This window comes from Trichechus manatus, unplaced genomic scaffold, assembly GCF_000243295.1.
Source record: "Trichechus manatus latirostris isolate Lorelei unplaced genomic scaffold, TriManLat1.0 scaffold00036, whole genome shotgun sequence".
In the NCBI taxonomy this organism is placed as follows: domain Eukaryota; kingdom Metazoa; phylum Chordata; class Mammalia; order Sirenia; family Trichechidae; genus Trichechus; species Trichechus manatus.
In genome coordinates, this window is record NW_004443972.1 from 16,993,996 (window position 1) to 17,015,701 (window position 21,706).

General features: G+C 36.2%; 1 protein-coding gene across 1 annotated transcript in view; it reads left to right on the plus strand.

Moving 5' to 3' along the window:
• The first annotated feature begins 5,266 nt into the window (after window positions 1-5,266).
• The window catches only part of PSMD14 (proteasome 26S subunit, non-ATPase 14), a 119,341-nt gene continuing 102,901 nt past the window's right edge, over window positions 5,267-21,706 (plus strand). Inside the window, exons 1-3 of the mRNA XM_023730459.1 lie at window positions 5,267-5,441; window positions 11,934-12,060; window positions 14,344-14,395. Of these exons, the coding sequence (XP_023586227.1) occupies window positions 14,348-14,395 (48 nt within the window). The 5' untranslated portion in view covers window positions 5,267-5,441; window positions 11,934-12,060; window positions 14,344-14,347. The remainder of the gene's footprint in view (window positions 5,442-11,933; window positions 12,061-14,343; window positions 14,396-21,706) is intronic.

Genomic DNA, 21,706 nt, shown 5'->3' on the forward strand with positions numbered 1-21,706 from the left:
ATCGCCTTGACTTCCTCTCCATATGAAAAATCTATGTCTACATTTTTTAAGTCCCTCTTTTTTGTTTTAATGTTGTCATCTTTTACATATTGACATCTGTTTCCCTATTCTCAGTGTTCTAGCTTTGATTTACTTTTGTGACTTCCGATCTGGGGTGATATCTGGTTGCTCTGTCCTGTGTTCTAGTCTTGGGTTGTTAACTGATGTTACTGATTTTCCAACTGGAGGACTCCCTTTAGCATTTCTTGTAATTTTGGTTTGGTTTTTGCAAATTCCCTAAACTTCTGTTTATCTAGAAATGCCTGGCTCTTAAATTCTTTTAAAACATTTCTTAAAAATTCAAATGGCACCAGCCCTTTTTTGATATTAATAATTGTAAAACTAAGATACCAAAAAATTTACTGGTAAAATTTCTTATTAGATTCATAGTCAGACTGTATATCTGAAAGAATTTGTATGTATATGCCTTTACTGCTCTTTAGAAATAGGAAGAAAATTCTATAATAAGGTTGGTGTATTTTAAGATTTAAAATATGTATGGCTTCATTTAATGCTACTAGCCAGAATCATTCTTTCATTCAACAAATCTGCCTGGTTCAGAAGATACTAAGTGAGCAGGAAAGCTTCTCCCTGACCCAGTGTACATCACACATTTAATAATGTGAACTTTCGGCAATTTACAATATTAGGAAACATACCAAACATTTCACCATTCTGTGCACTATAGCATTCTCTCATGCCGTGTTGGTACTAACCCAAACAAAGAATGCTTTCAGCGTTAGATGTAATATTCGTATCAGACACGTGGCTATTTAAATTCCATAAATTTTGTTGATTGATTTTAATGGATTATTTCAAGAGAAGTTGAATCTAGATATAAAATATTTCTGATCTTTTTGAGTCTTCTTAGCAACCGAACTACTTGCACAAGCATTCCATATTCAGCAAAAAAAATTTAGTACCTACTGTGGCTTTGCCATATTCTATCTCTTTATTGATATTATCTACTTGGTCAGACATCATTCTTATACTTTCCTTTAGTTCTTTAGAAATGATTCACCTTAGATCTTTGAGCTTATTTAAAATAGCTGATTTAAAGTCTTTATCTAGTAAATCCAACATTTGGGCTTCCTCAAGGACAGTTTCTATTGATTGCTTTTTTTCCCCTGTGTACGGACCATCGACACAGTGGTTAAGGCTCTCAGCAGCTAACCAAAAGGTCAGAGGTTTGAACCTACCAGCCAGTCCATGGGAGAAAGATGTGGCAGTCTGCTTCTGTAAAGATTTACAGCCCTGGAAACCCTATGGAAACAGCTATGGGGCAGTTCTACTCTGTCCTATAGGGTCGCTATGGGTTGGAAGTGACTCAACGGCAGTGGGTTTTTTTGTTTGGATGGACCATGCTTTCTTGCTTCTTTACATATATCAGAATATTTTTTTGTTAAAAACGGGACTTTCAAATAATATAATTCGGCAAGTCTCAAAATCAAGTTCTCCCCCATCCCCAAGGTTTGTTATTGTTGCTATTTATTGTAGTAGCAGTTGTTTGCATAGTGCTTTCCTAAATTAATTCTTTCAAGTTCATATTCTTTATCACGTGTACTGAAGTCTTTGCTTAGCTTAGTGAATAGCAAATAGATTGGATAGAGATTTTCTTAAATGCCTAGAATTAGAATTCATAAATCTCCTCGTCTCTGCCAAGGTGCTTAGTATCCCTGTTGAGGCATGCCTTCAGTACTTAGCTAGGTAGTTTACAACTGTGCCTTAGCATTCATGTAGATCCTGTAGGTGAGCCAGAGGTGAGAGCTTTAGGCCTTCTCAAGTCTTTCCTGAGCATGCACACAGCCCTGGGTATCTGAAAAACCCTAAGCAAGCTCATAGGCTTCTAGATTCCCAGGAATATGTCAGAGCTTTTCAAAGTCCCTATGGACACTCAGAACTCTGATGGGGTAGTGGTTAGCACTAAGCTGCTAACTGAAAGGTCAGCAGTTCAAACTCACCAGCTGCTCCATGGGAGAAAGATGTGGCAGTCTGCTTCTGTAAAGATTTACAGCCTTGGAAACCCTATGGGGCAATTCTACTCTGTCCTACAGGGTCGCTATGAGTGGGAATAGACTCCATAGCAAGAGTTTTTTATGGACATGTCATTCCCTAGATTTTCCCTTTAAGTGTTTTGGGTAGCCTGTTGTATGCCACAACTGTTACCTATTGCCTCAGGTAGTCATGATGTTAAACAATCGTCTCCAAATGTTTTCAGCATACACACTAGGGAAAAGGCCTTTTGCTCTGGGCAAGCTCTGAATCTGGTCAAATAAAGGCAGTCTTGCCAGGTCCTCCAGCTAAGCACCAGATAGGCAAAATATGACAATTCCCTCGGAAAGAGACTTGGAAGGAGTTCTAACCCTGTTCTGCCCCTTTCGGTGGCTGTCAAACTACTCATTTTCAGTGTGATTATAGGCTGACAGTTTTCAAGGCTACCATGGAACTGGAGAGAAGGGGATAAGAATATGGCAAATTAAAATGCCACAAAGCTTGCTCTTCTTACCAATACTTAGCCATTTTTCTTGAATAAATGGTTTCCACACTGCTACAAGCCTTTGGTTATTTTCCAGAGTTCTAAAAAAGTTGATTTTAACAAGTTTTGGCCAGTTTTCTCACTGCTTTTATGGAGAAGAAAATTTTCAGCTGTCCTTACTCCACCATTTTTGCTGATGTCCTTGGTTACGCCATTTTAAATGAGCACTATAAATGTTTAAGAGTTCGGGTGGCCCCATATTTTCATTAAAACTTGGTGTTGTCAGTGTTTATAATTTTAGCTTATTCTAATGGTTATGAAGTGGTATCTTATTATGGTTTTAATTTGCATTTCCCTAATGACTAATGATGCTGAGCACATTTTCCCGTGCTTACTATTTCTATATTTTCTTTTGTGAAGAATACAATTTTTAAAAATTGGGTTATATGTCTTCTTACTGATTGTTAAGATTCTTTAAATGTTCTGTATACAAATCCTTTGACAGCTATGTATACCTTTTCATTTTATTAATAATGTCTTTCAAAGTGTTGAAGCTTTAAATTTTGAAGTCCAATATATCAAGTTTTTCATTTATGGTTTGAGCTAATTGTGTTTTATCTAAGAAAGCTTTCCCTATTCAAAGGTTACAAAGTGTTCTCCTGCATTTTCTTTTAGAATGTAATACTACTAGATCCATTTCAAGTTAATTTTTGTGTATGGTGGGATGTAAGGGTTGAAGTTATTTTTTCTTTTTCTTTTCTACTCTGTCCTATAGGGTCACTATGAGTTGGAATCAACTTTAGGGCAATGGATTTGGTTTTTTTTTAGACCACTTCTTTTTATACAATGATAGAAGTTTGTTTCACATAAATTAGACAGTCCACATGGTGTTTGAGTGTCAGGGACCCAGTATCCTTCTATTTTATTGTTCCATCATTCTCAGCAAGATGGCTACTCAAACTTTAGCAGTTATGACTGTATTCTAGCTGCCAGGAAGGAATATATGCAGAAGGCCCTTCCTTTAAGAACATTACTGAGATTGCATATGCTGTTCTGGTTTATATTCTGGAGCATAGTCATATGGTCAACCCAACTGTAAGTGAGCCCAGGAAATGACAGACCATTTTATTTTATGTAATTATTGATATGGTGGGTTTAAGTATACCACCCTGCTATTTGTTTTCCATCTGTCACATCTGCTTTCTGTTATTTTTCTGCCTTCTTCTGGATTTAGGAGAAACTGTAGGATTGAAAACTTTGAGGCATAAAACAACATGATACAACTCAAATACTTTGGTATGGCTGGAGCAAAGGATACTCCAAAACGGAGAGGATTCTAACCTTTGTACTGAATGCTATGGGGAGCCCCAAATGGAATTTCACAGAAGGAGGGGATATGACTGTATCTGTGTAACAGAAAAACTCTTTGACAATGAGATGGAGGATGGATTGAAGGGAGATAAACTGCAGGCTAGGAGAGCTAGGAGATTATTGCAGCATTTCTGGAAAGAAGTGAAGGCCTAAGTAGGGAGAGTGGAGAAAGAAGAATCGTGAATTGAAAAGCTATTATGGAGTTTAGACACTTAAAAGATTTCTAGAGTGGTTAATAGGAGGCCAGTGGAGACAAGTGACTAGGATAGAGCAAGTATCTACTCTCTCAGGTTTCTGATTAGGGGAATTAGTTGGAGGATGAGGTTATTTACCGAAAAAAGAAAACAAGAAAAGAAAATAGGGGAGGTGCAAGTTTAGGGGGGAAATGTAGAGATGAAGATCCAAATATAGTTAGTATCACCTAAGAGTAAAATAATTTATGTATTTTCTGGATAGAGAAGTGAATCTCTTTGAGAGGAAAAATTTTATGTAATTGTGCCATTCAAATAGCTTTGGCTCCAGATGCTGTAATTCTTCTTCCCCTCTATCCAGTAGATTCATCACCATTCTTGATTTAGGAATGCTTTAAAGATGCTCGTTATTTGGAACATATTTGAGATACTGAGAGGGACTTGGTAAACATGCTGCTCTAAACAGAGACTGACCCCAGAGTGTGATATAAACTTGTCAATAGTTATTTCTTTAGCAGTTTTGTTCTCTGAAAAATCTAGCACACAGCAGGTAATGGGTAAAACGTTGTTGCTGACAGTTACAAGGAGAAACGTGAATAAATTCTTTTTTAAGCCCTACAAAATAAGTGGCTTTAGTTAAATTTGGGAAAGGTTAGTTTTCCTTGAAATCCAGTCCTTGGGAAGTGTAACGTCAGGAAGAAGCTAGGTAAACTAGGCTAAAGAATGTCTTGACCGATTCCCCTGCAACCCCACCTCACCTTTGCTTTTCTGCTTCTCAGATGATCAAATTAAGTCTGGTTCGAAAGAACCTATCAGTTTTTGAGGAGGGCCCTACTGGTGGTGAATACCAAAATGAAAGAGGTTCGTGGCTCCCCAATCTTGGCAGTTCCATAACCTGGCTAGTCACCTCTGGGACCAGGCAGGCCGACGCCTCAGATCTGAGCCACAGCCGGGGCGCGCGGAGGTGATAGGAAGAAGGTGGGATCAGAAATAGAAGGACTTCCACTGTGTCGAAGAAGTCTCGGAACCCACGTCCACTCCACCCCCCCTCGCCGAGACCGAAGGCACCGGGCGGTCCGCGCCGTCTGGCTGTGCGCTCTTCCCGGGACGCCCGCCCAACTCCTGAAACGTCCCCAATTGGCCGTCGGGGGAACGGAAGCCGAAGTAGAACAGTGAACCCGGAAGTGCTTCGCGGCAGAAGCCCGGGCAACTCTTTTGAATGGAATCGGGCTGATTCATCGCCGGTTCGCGGAGCCTCAGAGCAGGGCCAAGTCTGAGCCGCTGCCGCCGCTGCCGCCGCTGCGTCCCCGCGGCAGCAAGACAAGGGTCCAGACCGCGTCTTCCCGTCTCCTGCCTGCCTTCAGGTAAGACCCGGAGAGTAGGCCCCGGAGATCCGAGGAGGTAGCCGCGCTAGGCCGCTGTCAGCGCCGTTCTTTCCTGAGTCACGTTTCCCAACCGAGTTGCCACTGGCGGGCCGGGGCCCCAGGGAGGAGTCTAGGCGCCTTCATCCTCCTCGTCGGCTGCCAAGGGTCTCTGGCAGGGCCAGGTCTGGATGTGGTCTTCTTCCTCCACCCCTTTCTGCACTGCTGAATTCTCCACATCTTGGGAACCTCTTCTCCTGTACAGGGAGAAATCCTGTTTGTGGCCTGTTTGACTCTGCTCTGTCGATAGTTGATCCTGTGTTGAAAAACTTCAAGGCAGACAGAAGAAACAAGGTAGAGAGAATAAAATTAACATTACCAATGAATTCATATTTGTTTTGTCACTTGTCCTTCCCATAGGTTTTGGCCTTTTTTTCTCTTTTAGTGTTAGTTTTTCAACTCCTTTCAAACAAACAAACAAACAAAAAAAACCCTAGGAAATGCACTTATTTTTAACCTTGAAACTCTTCAAAAGAAAGTGTGGTTACTCCTGCTGTACCCTCTAACTTACTTTCAATATTGTCCTGATTGAGTAGTTGTTCGTGAATTGATAACATTTTGTGTTTTCAGTAAAGTAGATATTTGCTACTGTGTTTTGCCTCTTAGAACTTAATTTTCCTGGGGGACTTTACTTTGTGTCTGTGAAAAGAAGAAAAAAGGAAACTTTTTGAAAATCTAAATATAAATCTAGTTACTGAATGAAAAATTCTTGAAATGGTAACCAAAAGTTGATAAAGATTTCACGGGAAAGGCAGGGAAGATACTTTAAAAAATAGCGCACAAATATAGTTCTAGTGTGAGATTATTTTTTTCATTGCTCTCAAAAGTATGTTTTCAGTGGTGCTGACTTAATGCTTATGAGCAAAAAAATAACAGTCACTACTTATGTTGAAATAATGAAAAAGAACTGAACACAATTTTAGTGGAGATGATTAACATAATGGTGGCCTTTTTGTCTTGTCATATAAGGCTACCAACTGGCTTATTTAAAGTCTATGTGATTTAAACAAATTGAATGGGTTGGTGTGCATTAAAAGAGAATAAGATCTATCGTAGCTCGGAATTAACTACAGTTAAAGTGATAATATTAGTGAAGGGTATTGAGTGAAGAGCCTGAATATTGTCTTGAAATGGTCTTTGAACAAAATTAAATTTTGCCAAAAGAAGAAGGTTCTGAAGTCATGATCTTTCAATGAAGCCTCACCTGTTGAGTTTGGGAGATTATTTTTTTCCCAGGTGTTTTGTATATATTTATTGCTGTTCTAATTGAAGAGCTGAATTTCAGCATCTTTGGCATAGGTTCATCCTATTTTTATACTTGCCATATAAACCTAGTGTTTAGTGTCTAGATTTAGAGCCACATGTTTGAAAATTAGTACCAAGAAGCAATTGTGCATTTGTCTTCAGTTTTATAATAATGTTTGTTTCATCAGTCATTGTCCATCTGAGAAAGCTTACCTGAATATGCCCACCTATTGTTATTTCTCACTGATGAATTTGTCATACACTCTGTGTGTTGCACTCATTTGACAATTCATATTCTGCTTTGTGATTCCTTGATAGCCCCCATCTGTAAAACGAGAGAATTGGATTAAGTGATCTCTTCCAGCTCAGAGATTATAATAATAATAGTAATAGCATTTATTGAGTACCTTCCATGTTCTGGGCACTGTATTTGGTGCTTTGTATTTATTCTCACAACAGACTTGCAAGATAGGTATCCCTATTTTATAGATGAGCTCTAGAGTCTAGAAGAAGGTAACCTATAGGGAGTAGGTGGTAAAGCCAAGATTTAAATCAAGGTCTCACTGGTTACAGAGCCTTTCCCTCCCTAACCTGCTGTCTCTTCATTTGCCATATTTTTCTTGGGTTTATGTCATACCTCCTCAGGTAGATTGTAAATTCTTTCAGTGTAAACCATTAAGTTTCTTAGTGCTCCTATTTCTGTACCACTTTATAGACAAGGTTCACTCACTCCAGTTGCCATCATGGCAACCTCGTGTGCGTCAGAGTAGAACTGTATTCCGTAGGGTTTTCAGTGCTAATTTTTTCAGAAGTTGATTGTCAGGCCTTTTTTTGAGGTGCCTCTGGGTGGACTCCAGCTTCCAGCCTTTCAGTTTGCAGCTGAGCATGTTAACCATTTGCACCCCTAGGGACTCTATCTAAAGTAGTGTCAGTAAATGTTTTACTTGAATGCTGTAATTAGGAGGTACTACAATATTTATTTCTGATAATTCCATCCTTACTATTCTAATCTGGGGAAAATATTGTTTTCAAAATCCTGCTTATATAATTAAGTTTAATATTGATTCTTTTTATTTCTTTCACTGAAGAAGGCACTTAAAAAGGTGAGAGACAGAAGTTCCTAATTACTTTCCACAAATCAGAGAATAGAGGAATTAGAAATACAGTGAGATCACAATTACGGGATAGTTTAAAAAGGATTTAGTATCAGTCTGAGAAGTGATAGTATTTTATTTAGATCCAGCATGGATTGGGGAATAAAAAATGAAATGAAAAATAAACTAGGAAATAGAATGATAAACCTGAACAGTTAAGAAAAAAAAAAACCTCACTGCCGTCAAGTTGATTCCGACTCATAGCGACCCTACAGGACACAGTAGAACTGCCCCACAAGATTTCCAGAGAGCGGCCGGTGGATTCAAACTGCCAACCTTTTGGTTAGCAGCCATAGTTCTTAACCACTGCACCATCAGGGCTCCGAACAATTGAGGTTTCATGATTTTGCTTGAATTTTATGAATTATTGGAACATATGTGTCCCTTGTGAAAAGGTTGAAAAGTTAAAAAAGAAAAATAAAATCTTGACATTCCAAATCCAGATTAAGATAAATGTGAAGGATCCGCTCTTTAGGATTATCTGTGCATGATTCCATACATTTCCTATAACTATTTGAGAGTTGGTTTATTTTAAATCAAACATGATTAATGTCTGTAGCTAGATTCTAACCAGATATTGTATCAGTTGGGAGATAAAAAGTAGAAAATTATCAGCCTTCTGAAAGTGCTGATACTTGTACTATTTTTACTAGTTAGTACTATAAGCATTACTTCATGCATGACATTTTATTGGGTCTAGTTAAACACTTTATTGATATTGTCTGATAGTGTTTTAAGTAAAGTTAGTCATATCATGCATGAGCTCTTGAGTTCTCTACTTTTTGATAAGTAGAAAAAACTGTTTAGATCCATAGACCTTTTGTATTGCATTTAATGCCAGGAACTAGAAGTGTTCTTTTTTATGTATTACACTTTAACTTTCTGAACCCCTTTGCTAATTCTGCAAAATGCAAGTCTCTCCCTGCAGTATGGTTAATTTAGTACTGTGAAATGTGCCCAGTGTTTTGAAACTCACTAAGTGGTAAATTGTGGGAAGGGGATTGAGGGGGTCAGTGTTGGATGAACTGTAGCTAAGCTCATAGGATGGTGGTGCTGGTGGCAGAAGCTAGCATTAATTGTTTGCTTACTGTGTGTCAAGCATTGTGCTAAATGTTTCTTACGTTTTTGTTTAATCTTCTGAACAACTCTATGAAGTTGATGCTATCATTATCTTCATTTTGCAGATGAGGAGACTGAGTCTGAGATAGGTAATTGACCCAAAGAAACAGACCTAGTAACTGTTAGAACCAGCATTTGAATCCTGGCACTCTGACTGCTTAGTCATTGCTCTTAACCTTAATATGCAGGAAAAATAGTCATCACCGTTTACCCTTTGAGTCCAGTGGGCCCTTTTTTTTTTAAAGTCATTTTATGAACAATTTACAGAAGTAAAAATAAAGGGATAGTGTAAAACTATACTAGAAATGTTCATAAAAGCTTAAACAGTAAATACATATTTTTATTCTGTATTTTCTTGGTTTTGGCTTGAAATGGGAAACATCCTTTGAATGTAATTGACTGTTCATCAGCCATTGTGCATGAACTTCGAACATATCCATCTTGAGAAAATCGGTTCTAGATTTCAGATATATTTTTAATAGGCCTTAGCGTATCATTACTTCTGGTTCTTCTTATACTTGTAATACTTTGAAAATGGTGATAGCCCATAATATTGTTGAAGCAAGGATGGCCGTCTTTACACCCTAATTGCAAAACATTTTTATTTTTAGATTTATAAACCCCATTAAAATCAGTCCAATCTTCTTTTATTCCATTTCTACATTATTTCCTTTTATTCACCTTTGTATACACTTAGACACTTCAGCATTTGTCTACATATGAACTGTATCAAATAAATTTTGGTGCACAAACATCATAAAAGACAAAAGAGTAGCTCACACATCTCTAGCAAAACAGGTTTTTATTGCAAAATATTATGTGATAAAGTCCTTATTGAATGACTGTCTGGATGAGAATATCATATTTCCTTTATGGTGTTAGAAATATATTGTTCACTTCTTGATTCTTCAGTTTGAGAAAATTAATCCAGAATACTGTCATCTGAAGATACATAATCATCATAATGCATAACTCTTGTGCTGGTTCAGAATGTCAGTAGTGCCATGGTTGAGAAACCCTGGCATATACCGTCAATTTCATCGTCATCGTAGAGACTGCTGTTGTGGTTGTTAGGTGCTATCAAGTCTGTTCCGACTCATAGTGACCCTATGTACAACAGAATGAAATACTGCCAGGTCCTGCACCATCCTCACAATGGTTGCTGTGTTTGAGCCCATTGTTGTAGTCACTGTGTCAGTCCATCTCGTTGAGGGTTGTCTTTTTCACTGACTCTCTAGTTTACCAAGCATGATGTCCTTTTCCAGGGACTGGTCCCTCTGATAGCATGTCCAAAGTACATAAGACAAAGTCTCACCATCCTCACTTGTAAGGAGCGTTCTGCCTGTACTTCTTCAAGACAGATTTGTCTTCTGGCAGTCCATGGTGTAGTCAATATTCTTTGCGAATGCCATAATTCAAAGACATCGATTTTTCTTTGGTCTTCCTCAATCATTGTCCAGCTTTCACATGCGTATGAGGCGATTGAAAGTACCATGGTTTGCATCAGGCTCACCTTAGTCCTCAAAGTGACATCTTTGCTTTTTAACACTTTCAGTCTTTTGCAGATTTGTCCGATGTAGTACAGCATTTGGTTTCTTGACTGCTGCTTCCATGGGCATTGATTGTGGATCCAAGTAAAATGAAATCCTTGACAATTTCGATCTTTTCTCTGTTTATTGTGAGGTTGCTTTTAGTACAGTTGTGAGGATTTTTGTTTTCTTAATGTTGAACTAATCTATACTGAAGGCTGTAGTCTTTGATCTTTATCAGTAAGTGCTTGAAGTCCTCTTTCGCTTTCAGGAAGGAAGGTTGTCCCATCTGCATATGGCAGACTAGAATGCTGTTATCTGTTTCTTTGCATTCATTTTCTGATTCTCTAATAATTGTGCAACTTTTTTATCTGTCATTTTTTCTTCTGTTTGTCATTATGGTTGGAAAATGAAAAACTGAATTCTCAACTGTGTTCAGGGAAAGCTAAAAAAAAAAAAAAAGGACTACAAAAAAAAAAGGACTACAAAGATGGTATCTCATCCTTTTTTCCTTCTTGAAAGAAGAAGCAATGCTTTGGGCAACACAATAATAAAACTAACCAAAAACCAAACCAAACCCATTGCCATCGTGTCAATTCTGACTCATAGCGACCATATAGGACAGAATAGAACTGCCCTAAAGGGTTTCCAAGGCTGTAAATCTTTAAGGAAGCAGACTGCCACATCTTTCTCCTGTGGAGTGGCTGGTGGATATAAACCACTGACCTTTCAGTTAGCAGCTAAGCACTTAACCACTGTGCCACCAGGGCTCCTGAGAAAACAGAAGAATCATACAATATCTATAATTTATTTGACTTGTATTATTCTAGGCAATTATCATTCTTCCATTTTCTTATTTTAGGGTTTTTAAAAAATTTTTTTTGTAGCATAACTGGGAAGAATTCATGAGAAATGATGAAATAATTTCTAGGATGATGAAATGGTAAACTTTCCTCAAGATACAGGAAAAAATAACATCACTAATATTTCATAATATGTCATAGATTTGTAGTAGTGTGCAATGGACATTGCACAATAAAATGAATTTTGTTCTATTTTAAAAAATAAGTGAATTTTCTCTTTGTTCTTTGGAAGACCTCTAGAAAAGCTCTAAAGGAAGACCACTAAAAGTCATGAAATGTCAGTCCTTACACATAATTAGCACTGCTCAAAAAAGCTTACAAACTAAAATTTGATACATGCTTAATCACTAGGTAAACAGCTCTCTTGGATGATAGATCATTCCATACTCTCAGGAAATCATGATTAAAAATCAATTTTTATTTCCATTTCATTTTTAGGAATTTTGCTTATTTTAAAGCTTTTGGTATAAAAATTTTCCCACTTAATTCTCAAAATAATTATATGTTATTTCTTTTTTCTTTAAGAGAGAGGAAAAAAAAATATTTGGAAAAATTACATCTGCCAGAATTAGCAAGAGTTTGTGCTAAGAAGAAATTTATAAAACTCAACAAATTGAAGTTTAACGCCTCAAGAGTTGTAGTTACTGACCAGGTGAGAATTAAGAATGTACTTTACTCAACCTATTCTTTCAGGATATGATACAGAGATGTTATGAAAATGTGCCAAGTTTAGCAGACATCTAAACTCTGAATCTGATAGATAAACTAAAGGTATATGTTCTTGAAAGTTACTTAGACAACTAGCATTTTTGTCTCATTTGCTTTCTATATATTTTTTAAAAGTAGTGTGATTTAGAACATTTATCAATATATTTAATTCCTAAACTTTAGTATTTTTATTAAACTTGGTTTTCTTACCTTAAATGTTTAGTTTGTTAAATAATTTTTTCTGTTTGCTGAGACATCTAATTTTGCTAAAAACACAATTTTGACCTGCCAGATTTTCGTTCCCCCTGCTCCCCACATTGCTCATGTATATTCACAGCATCTGGAGTCTGTGAAGTCATCAGAAACAACACGGGGGAAATAGATAAACTGAACACAGCTGCGAATCGACTTTGGCCTAGTATACTCTATGCTGTTGTTTATTTCCATTCGTTCTTCAAGTTTGTAAGCTTGAAATGGTCCAAACAATTTTTTTTTTCTCTTTTGGTAATATATTCTAGAGAACAGTCTTTAATATTTTAAAATATACAGGATTTTTTTTTTTCTGTCTACAGCCTTTACAAAGTGCTATGTATTAAATGCTATATTTGAGTTGAGAAATTTTAATGAGAATTTGGTGGAGATTTTATTTGTAAATGCTTTTTATTGGAAGGATGAGTTAAGGTTATCAGGCAGAAATTTTGTCCTGACTATCAAGTTTTCTTTTTAGCGTTTTCATTTTTTAAAATGAATTTATTCATTGTGAATCTCACGAACTAAGCCAGACACAAAATTACATGATTTCATTTATACAAAACTCAAAGCCAACAGAACTAATCTATGCTGTTAGAGGTTGGAATACCACCTTTACGAGGTGGTAGAGACTGGTAAGGGGGCATGAGAGGAGCTTCTGAGGAGCTGATAATGTTTCTTAATCAAGGTGATAGTTACATGGGTATGTTCACACTGTGAAAATTTTATGACTGTACAGTTTGTGCACTTTTCTATATGTGGGCTTGTTTTGCAATATTAACGTTGTTAAATATTAACAGGATTCATTTGTTAGGAGAATTCAATGAACATGTTTAAGCAGTGATGGGATGATCACAAATATGTTACTGAGTTTTATTTCCTGTAGCGGTCCTAACTAGAAAAACAACATGGACAAATGACTAAACTAATCCACTGGCACTTAATTTACTATATAGTTTGTAGTAATACCATTTTCTAAAGCATGTACTTGGGAAGAGTAGGAATTTTAAGGCATAGTAGCCATTTTCAAGTAGATAAAGCATTTTTTTTTTGTCATTTTTAAAGTGTCTGATTGTATAGCTATTAATTTTTATCTTTTGATTACTCCTTTTTATGTATTTGAGGCCATGCAAGTATACTTGCTATTTCTTTCCTTTGATTCATACTTTCTGTGAGTTTTTTAAGCTTATAAGTGTCTTCTGTAGTTAATTCACGCATGAAAAATAACTCAGGTTGATATTTCAAAGTTAATCCTGTTTGTATTGATTAGTGCTGAAATGCTCATTGGGAACAATGGTTGAATGTCCTTAGTGAAAAAGATATATATCTCCACAACATCTGAAATAACTAGAAATACCTATGTAGGTTCTAGAACACTATTTTAAATGCATTTAATGTTTACTTTATAGTATTTCTTTAGGATTAATGAGTTTGTTTTAAAAAGGCCTTTGATGCTAATTCCGAGATCCATAATCTGCTCACAATGTCTTTCACATGTAGTTTTGATGATAACTGACAAGCTGTAAGTTAATTAGCACAGAACTTACTAATGAGGATGTTAAAATTTAATTTAAAAGTGAGGACTTTTATTTGTACACTCTGGACAAAGTGAAGGAAATTCAATCATACGTATGATAAGCATTTCAGGCACTTTTTCTTCATTCAGGTGCTTTATTAGATAACAATAAGAAAATATAATTAACTTAATGATAGCAAAGTTTTGAAAGTATGCTAAGATTACTTGTCTTTAAAACTGGGGATAACCCAAAACCAAAGCAGTAAAATAAGGTCTGTTAATTAGCATGGAAGACAGCTTCTTGAATTAATATGTGGTGTTAATTAACAGGAAGTCTGATGTTGTGTTGTAATTACCACCAATATTTTTGACATACTGAGTGACTGAAGGTGAATTATATAGATAGCAATTGAGTAAACACTTTTGTGCTTAGGAACATTTTCCTTTGTTTCTGTTTTCTAGAAGTATGGACAGACTTCTTAGACTTGGAGGAGGTATGCCTGGACTGGGCCAGGTTAGTATATAGATTCTCAATATTTCTTTGTGTGTAAACTACAAGACTTTCTTTGGTTATCCCGAGAGAAAAAAATCACCTCACAGGTAACCTTAGGGTAAGAAGTCTACCTTATTACTGGTTGCTATATTGCAACACTAAATAACGTGCGGAAAAATTTTCTATTATCTTAATTTACTGTCTTCTAGGAATAAGAATTTTCTCTGTTTGATTTAAAATTTTGGGATATATGAGATTATCAGACTTGCCTTTTAGTAAAAAAGAGATGCAGAATATCTTATTTCTGAGTTTAAAATGTAAACTTTAGAAGTAACACATGAAAAAGTCAACATGGCAACTTGGCTAGATCCAGAAAACTGACCCATTAAAAAATGTTTTTATGTGTAGTCTTAAAACATAAATTCTAGCTAATAATTATGATACGTGGATGATTAATATAAGTAATGCCCTTATTTTAAATTTGTGAATATAGTTTCTTTTATATTTTTAAAATTAAATGATCTTTCAGTCATTTTAATATTATCGTTTATTTTGTTCCATGCTGTTAGTCAAAAGGGCTTCTGGATAGATTTCTATCTCAAGATACTCCATCTGCTTTCATCTAAAGAAGAATTTCTGCTGCTTTTGGGTTCTGTACCATTTTATCTTTCCAGTCTTCTGTTTACTTATTGCTTATTAGCAAAAGAGATGAGTGTGTGTTTTTCCCTTCCTGAGACTTTTATGTAATGTATTGTTTTATGACCTAATATTGGAAATATTTTTATAACTCACCTTAAGAACCCTTTTCGTTACCAGCTTTCCTTCATTTCTGTATCACCATTAATGACTTTGTCTTTCTCATTCAAAGTTGTCTATATTTACTATAAGAAACACAGTTTTATTTGAGACTTTATGAAATTTTCAGTGTTTTGGAGACACTTTTGCAGGAATTCTTTGATTAGATCTATCATGGTTTATGACTAATAGTACTTTTTAGAAAGTTGAAATAGTTTTGAGACGCTGTATTACATCCTTGAATAGACTTTAGTATTTTTTGTTTACTTTTGTTAAACAGAACTCTGGTGGCACGTTGGTTAAGAGCTCAGCTGCTTACCAAAAGGTTGGCAATTTGAATCCACCAGCTGCTCCTTGGAAGCCCTATGGGACAGTTCTACTCTGTCCTATATGGTCACTCTGAGCGGAATCGACTTGATGGCAATGAGTTTGGTTTTTTTTTGTTTTGTTAAACAGTATTGAATATTTCTCAGTTTCTTTGCTGTTAGCTTATGTCTTCAGGATTCTTAATTTTTGTAACAATTGTATAGTTTATTCTCTCAGGAGATCTAAACCTCTCTGAACTTGATCCTTTCAACACCGTTTCCCTACTTTTGTAAACAACAAATATATTGCTTAACAATATTAAGGCATTTAAAAATATCAGAAGTGAGCTGAGGTAGTGTGCAGATGCTGCAGATTTACCTGCAAATTGTAGGTAAAAACGTACCTGAGTACAATTCTTGAGGGAAGTTGCATCAAATTTGAAAACCAAAATAACTTTCCTTAAACATTGTTACTGTTGTTTTAGCTGCTGTCAAGTCAGCCCCCAACTCATGGTGACCCCATACACAGCAGGATTGGATCATTGTGATCCATAGGCTTTTCATTGGCTGATGTTTTGAAAGTAGATCACCAGGCCTTTCTTCTTAGTCTGTCTTAGACTGGAAGCTCCACTGAAACCTGTTCAGCATCATAGCAACATGTAGGCCTCCACTAACATTGGCCTGGAGTGGAACCCAAGTCTCCCGCATGGAAGGTGAGAATTCTACCACTGAACTACTGTTACCACTGCCTCCTTAAGCATTAGATACAATAAATTATACATCCGTGCTAGAAATCCATGCTGGAGAGTTGCTGGACATGAAATAATGGTGTTACTGACCACAGATTGAGCTACATCAAATCTCAGTGATCACTGCTAACCTTTGCATTGTTAAATAAGTGGAAAACAGCATTTATTCAACACCGCTTCCAGGTTTCTGATTATTTAATCAGCCCTTGTGTCCTCAGTTTGTACTCTTATTTGAACTTGTAAATATGGTGCTTAAGAATCTTAAGTCATTTCATGTATGTATTTCATCTCTCCAGTTAGATGACAAACTCTGAAGGGAATAATTTGTGGGGTTCTTATTTCTCTGGTATCTCCCTTGTCAAATACAAGATGTTTAGTGATAAAATTTTTTTTACAAGAATATTATTTTCTTCTAGTTCTAAGACTAATTTGACAAACAAATACTTAAAGTTTTACTTCTGCAACTCATCTACCTCAGGAATGAAATGTTAAGTGTATTGTTTATATTTGATAAGACATCAAAGATCTTTGTGTAGAAATCGCTATTTTTACCAATAGATAGTGCATAGCAGCCAGTAGTTGTAGGAAAGGATCAGTGGGGAAAGTTAATATCTTACCAAGAAATGGAAAAGACAGAATTCTCCCAAAAGTAGGTCACTGGCTGATAAGCTTCAAAGTTTGTCCTTTTAAAACATGGGAATAGCAGCAGAACAGGTAAAGTCCTAATAATTTCTTGAGAGTCCCTTAAAATTACTTAGGCTTAAGAGTTAAATAAACTTTTGCCCCTTTTCAAAAATTCGTTTCTTGGTTGAAGAAAGAATCATGGATAGTTTATGAGTGAATGGGTCATCTTAAATCATTCTGTATGGAGATAGCCTAACTTTGATGAAACAAATGCTCCAAGACTGACTTTTCATAACAGTGTTTAGCAGCTGCTTTTTTGGCTTAAACAGTATTTCATTTTCACCCTTTATTTCATTATTTGTGCGGGAATATTTCAGTTGTATTTTCTTGGAACATTATTTGCTGCTTATTTTTTGTATCCTATTTCAAAGAGACGTGATCCAGTATCTGGGTATAAAGCAGGATCAGTTGATATAAACACATATATATATATAATTACATACATATAGTTGTAATTATATAATTGATACTGACATTTCCTTATATTTGGGGTCTTTTGGCCACATTTGTTTTATTTCAGAGTTAGGGTGGGGCCAGTGGATAAAAAAGAACTGTGTCTCTGCCCATACTAACCCTTCTCTTTTCCAAGACTAATCCTTTCACTTTTATTTCACTTATTCTCTGATCCTATCCTCTCTTGAAACATTGCTTATCTCTTGCTTAAGGTTCCTTTCTCTGCCTACAAAGATGTTTAACTCCCCTGTGTACAAAAACAGGCTTCATTGCTTCCTGCCATTAACCATTTTCTTCCATTTATTTCTAGACTTCCTGAAATAATAGCTTGTACTTACATATTCTGTTTATCATTCACTCTCATGAGGCTATGTTCTGGCCTTCTTCTCCACTGCTATACCAAACCTGCTCAAATTGCCAAGTCTATTGGCCTACTTCTAGTTTTCACTAAACTTCAATATTCTACAGTTAACAGCATGTTTCTTAAAACTTTTTCTTTCATTAGCTGTTACCAGCCATTTTCTCCTAGTTCTTCATTATGTTGTTCATACTTACAGAACAACTTAAAGTTTAATTTTCTTTTTTAATAAAACATTTTTTAATGTTAATAAGAGAAAAATGATAGTCTAAAATAAAGGAATCTTTCCACAATCTCTAACTTAAGTATAACTTAGCAGTTGTTGTGGAAGCAGAAACAAACAGACGTTTTATTAAAACTATTGAATTTGTAAATTAATAGCTTTAAAATTCAAATGTATTTCTTTATTCACTTTGCTAAAGTGCTTACAAAATTGAAATTACTAAAAGATGTGAGGTGATCGTATTAAAAATATTTATTGCTTTAATTTGGCCACTTGTCTTTATGACTGTTTATTCCAACTTACATCTTGGCAACTGAACTGTTTCCAAAAGCAATAAAGACAACTCAAGAGATAAAACTAGCCAAAGCATAGCCTCCAGTCTCTAAAAGTTTTAGTCTAAGTCTCTGGGTCCATTTTCGCTTCGGAAGCAGTCAGAGTAAGCTTAAAAATAGATGAAACTTAGGTAAAATGTCAGTGAGGTAAAATTTGTTAGGTCAGTACTTTGAGGATTTTTTGTGTTGGGTTTTATGCTGCAGGAAACACCAAGATAAACAAGAATGTGGTTACTTAACCCAGGGGCCTTACATTCTAGTAGACACACAAACAGTTATGCTTCAAGTACCTGGAACATATTAACTACTTTCTAAGACCTCATTGTAAATAATGTGATTTTAAGTATATAGTGCTTAATTTTTCCTACGAGAAGGGAAAATGAGACTGAAGTGAGGAGATTGGGTTTGAGCTCTATTTTGAAATATGTGCATATTCAGAAGGCTGGAGAATAGGTGATGTGGGGGAAATAGTGAGAAAAGAAGCTGGTAAAGGAGTTTGATGTAGATTATGAAAAGTGATTTTTACTTTTTTTTAATAGACGTTGTAGTTTCATGAAGATTGTTTTCTTTCAGCAGAGTTGTGAGTTGATTCAGTCTATGATTTAAAAAAGTAATTCTAGTGGTGGTTTGGAGAATAGGAAGAGGGGAAGAGATTGAAGGCAAAGTCATCAACTAGAAGGCTGTTGGAGTTGTCCAGATAAACGATAATGGAGACTTGAACTAAAGCCTGGTAGTATACTTTATACTTGGTGGGCCACATAGAGGTCTCCATTGCATGTTCTTTTTTTTTTTTTAAACAATTCTTTAAAAAATATAAGGCTCTGGCTTTATAAAAACAGACTGGATTTGGCCCAGGGTTGGTAAACTTTGCCAGCCCCTGAACTAGGACATTGATGGTGAGAACAGAGAAGGCCAAAGACATCACCCTTAACAGAAACTCAGTGTCCCCTAAGCATTGACTCCCCCAGTCCCCTTCCCTCTCTCCCTGGTAACCACTAATGAGTTTTGGTGTCTATACATTTACCTATTTTAGATATTTCATACAAGTGGAATCATACAATGTTTATCTTTTTGTGACTGACTGTATTTCACTCAGCATAATGTTTTCAAGGTTCATCCATACTGTCACATATATCAGGATTTCGTTTTTGTTTATGGCTGAGTAATATCCTGTTGTATGTATGTAACACATTTTGTTTATCCATTCATCTATTGATGGATACTTAGGTTGTTTCCACCTTTTGGCTATTGTGAGTAGTGTTGCATTACTTTTCCATCATCTCTGAAGTTAGCCTGACCACATATCTTCTTTGACCAATGGAATGTGAGTAGAAGTTAACGTGTCACTTTTAGGTAGAAGCTTTAAGAATTACCATGTGATTTGTCTGCCCTGGTAATCATGGAAGCATGGAGATGTTATGTGTCTTAGCTGGGACCTTGAGTGAAAATGACATACAACCTGTAAGTTTTAAAGCAAAGTCAGAAATCCTGTGATTTTTGTATGAAATACTCTATAATTTATTTATTTATTTATTATTGTACTTTAGATGAAGGTTTACTGAACAAACTAGCTTTTCATTAAACAATTAGTACACATATTGTTTTGTGACATTGGTTACCAACACCATGACATGTCAACAGTCTCCCTTCTTGACCTTGGGTTCCCTATTAGCAGTTTTCCTATCCTCTCCTGCGTTCTAGTCCTTGCCCCTGGGCTGGTGTGCCCGTTAAATCTCATTTTGTTTTATGGGCCTGTCTAATCTTTGACTGAAGGGTGAACGTCAGGAGTGACTTCATTACTGAGCTAAAAGAGTGTCTGGGGGCCATACTCTTGGGGTTTCTACAGTTTCTGTCAGGCTAGTAAGTCAGTCTTTTTTTGTGAGTTAGAATTTTGTTCTGTATTTTTCTCCAGCTCTGTCCGGAACCTTATATTGTGATCCCTCTGTAATTTTTTTTGATCTCCAGTTTTCATTATAAGAAACATAGTGTAGGCCAAACTATGCACATAAGCAGGCCTATATTGCCTATAACTTGCCAGTTTGCATCCTTCTGATGTAGACCTCAGTAATTTTGGATGCAAAGATAAGGTTACATACTGTGGGTGAATGATCAGAGAAGACTTTCTGAATGTGGTGAGATATAAGCTACATCTTGAAGTATTGTTTCAGGTGGCTAGATTTAAAAAAAATGATTCCATGCATTGACTATGATCTATTATATTTGTTATAACCCCCAAACCCACACAGTATATGGATTTTGTGAATTGAATTTTATTTATTTATTTATTTTATTGTGTAGTTTAAGTGAAAGTTTACCATTCAAGTCAGTCTCTCATACAAAAATTTTACATACACTGTTATGTGACCCTAATTGCTCTCCCTGTACTGTGACAGCACACTCCTCCTTTCCACCCGATTTCCCACGTCCATTCAACCAGCTCCTAACCCTCTCCACCTTCTCATCTCACCTCTGGACAGAAGCTGTCCATTTAGTCTCATGTATCTACTTGAGCTAAGAAGCACACTCTTCACGAGTATCATTTTATGTCCCAGAGTCTAGTCCAATCTTTGTCTGAAGAGTTGGCCTCGGGAATTGTTTTAGTTTTGGGTTGACAGAGAGTCCGGGGACGGTGCTTTCTGGGGTTCCTCTAGTCTCAGTCAGACCATTAAGTCTGGTCTTTTTACTAGAATTTGAGTTCTGCACCCTGCCTTTCCCCTGCTCCATTAGGGACTCTCTGTTGTGTTCCCTGTCGGGGCGGTCATTGTGATAGCCAGGCACCATCTAGTTCTTCTGATCTCAGGCTGATGAAGTCTCTGGTTTATGTGGCCCTTTCTGTCTCTTGAGGTAATACTTTCCTTGTGTCTTTGGTGTTATTCATCCGCCTTTATTCAAGGAGGTTGGGACCAATTGATGCATCTTAGATGGCCGCTTGCTAGTTTTTTAAGACCCCAGACACTGCTTTTGTGAATTTTAAATAATCATTTTCCAGTTTTTTTTATTGTGATTCTTGAGCAGAAATGTCTTGATCATTTGACTTTTAGGGTTTGGTCTAATGTTTTGTAGAAAGGGTTAATTTAACATAGTAGTAGAAAAATGATCGGAATAAATGGAAAAATAATACTGTTTTCATAGATGAGGAGTTGTAATATCAAATGCCAGTTCTCTCCAATTAATCATAAATTCAGTGTCATTCCAATAAAAATACCAATCAGAATTTTCATGGAGTTAGACAAACTCATTCTAAAATTAGGAGAAAAACTCCAAGAATAGCAGACAAGCTTATGAAGATATTCAACCTCATTGTATATCCTGGAAATGAAAATTAAACCAAGCAGCACCAGATAGATTTTTTTTTCTTAAGGCCTGTTATATTAAGTATTTGTAAAGATTTAGAGAAGCAGAAACTGTCAAATAAGCGTTTTCTGTTGTGGGG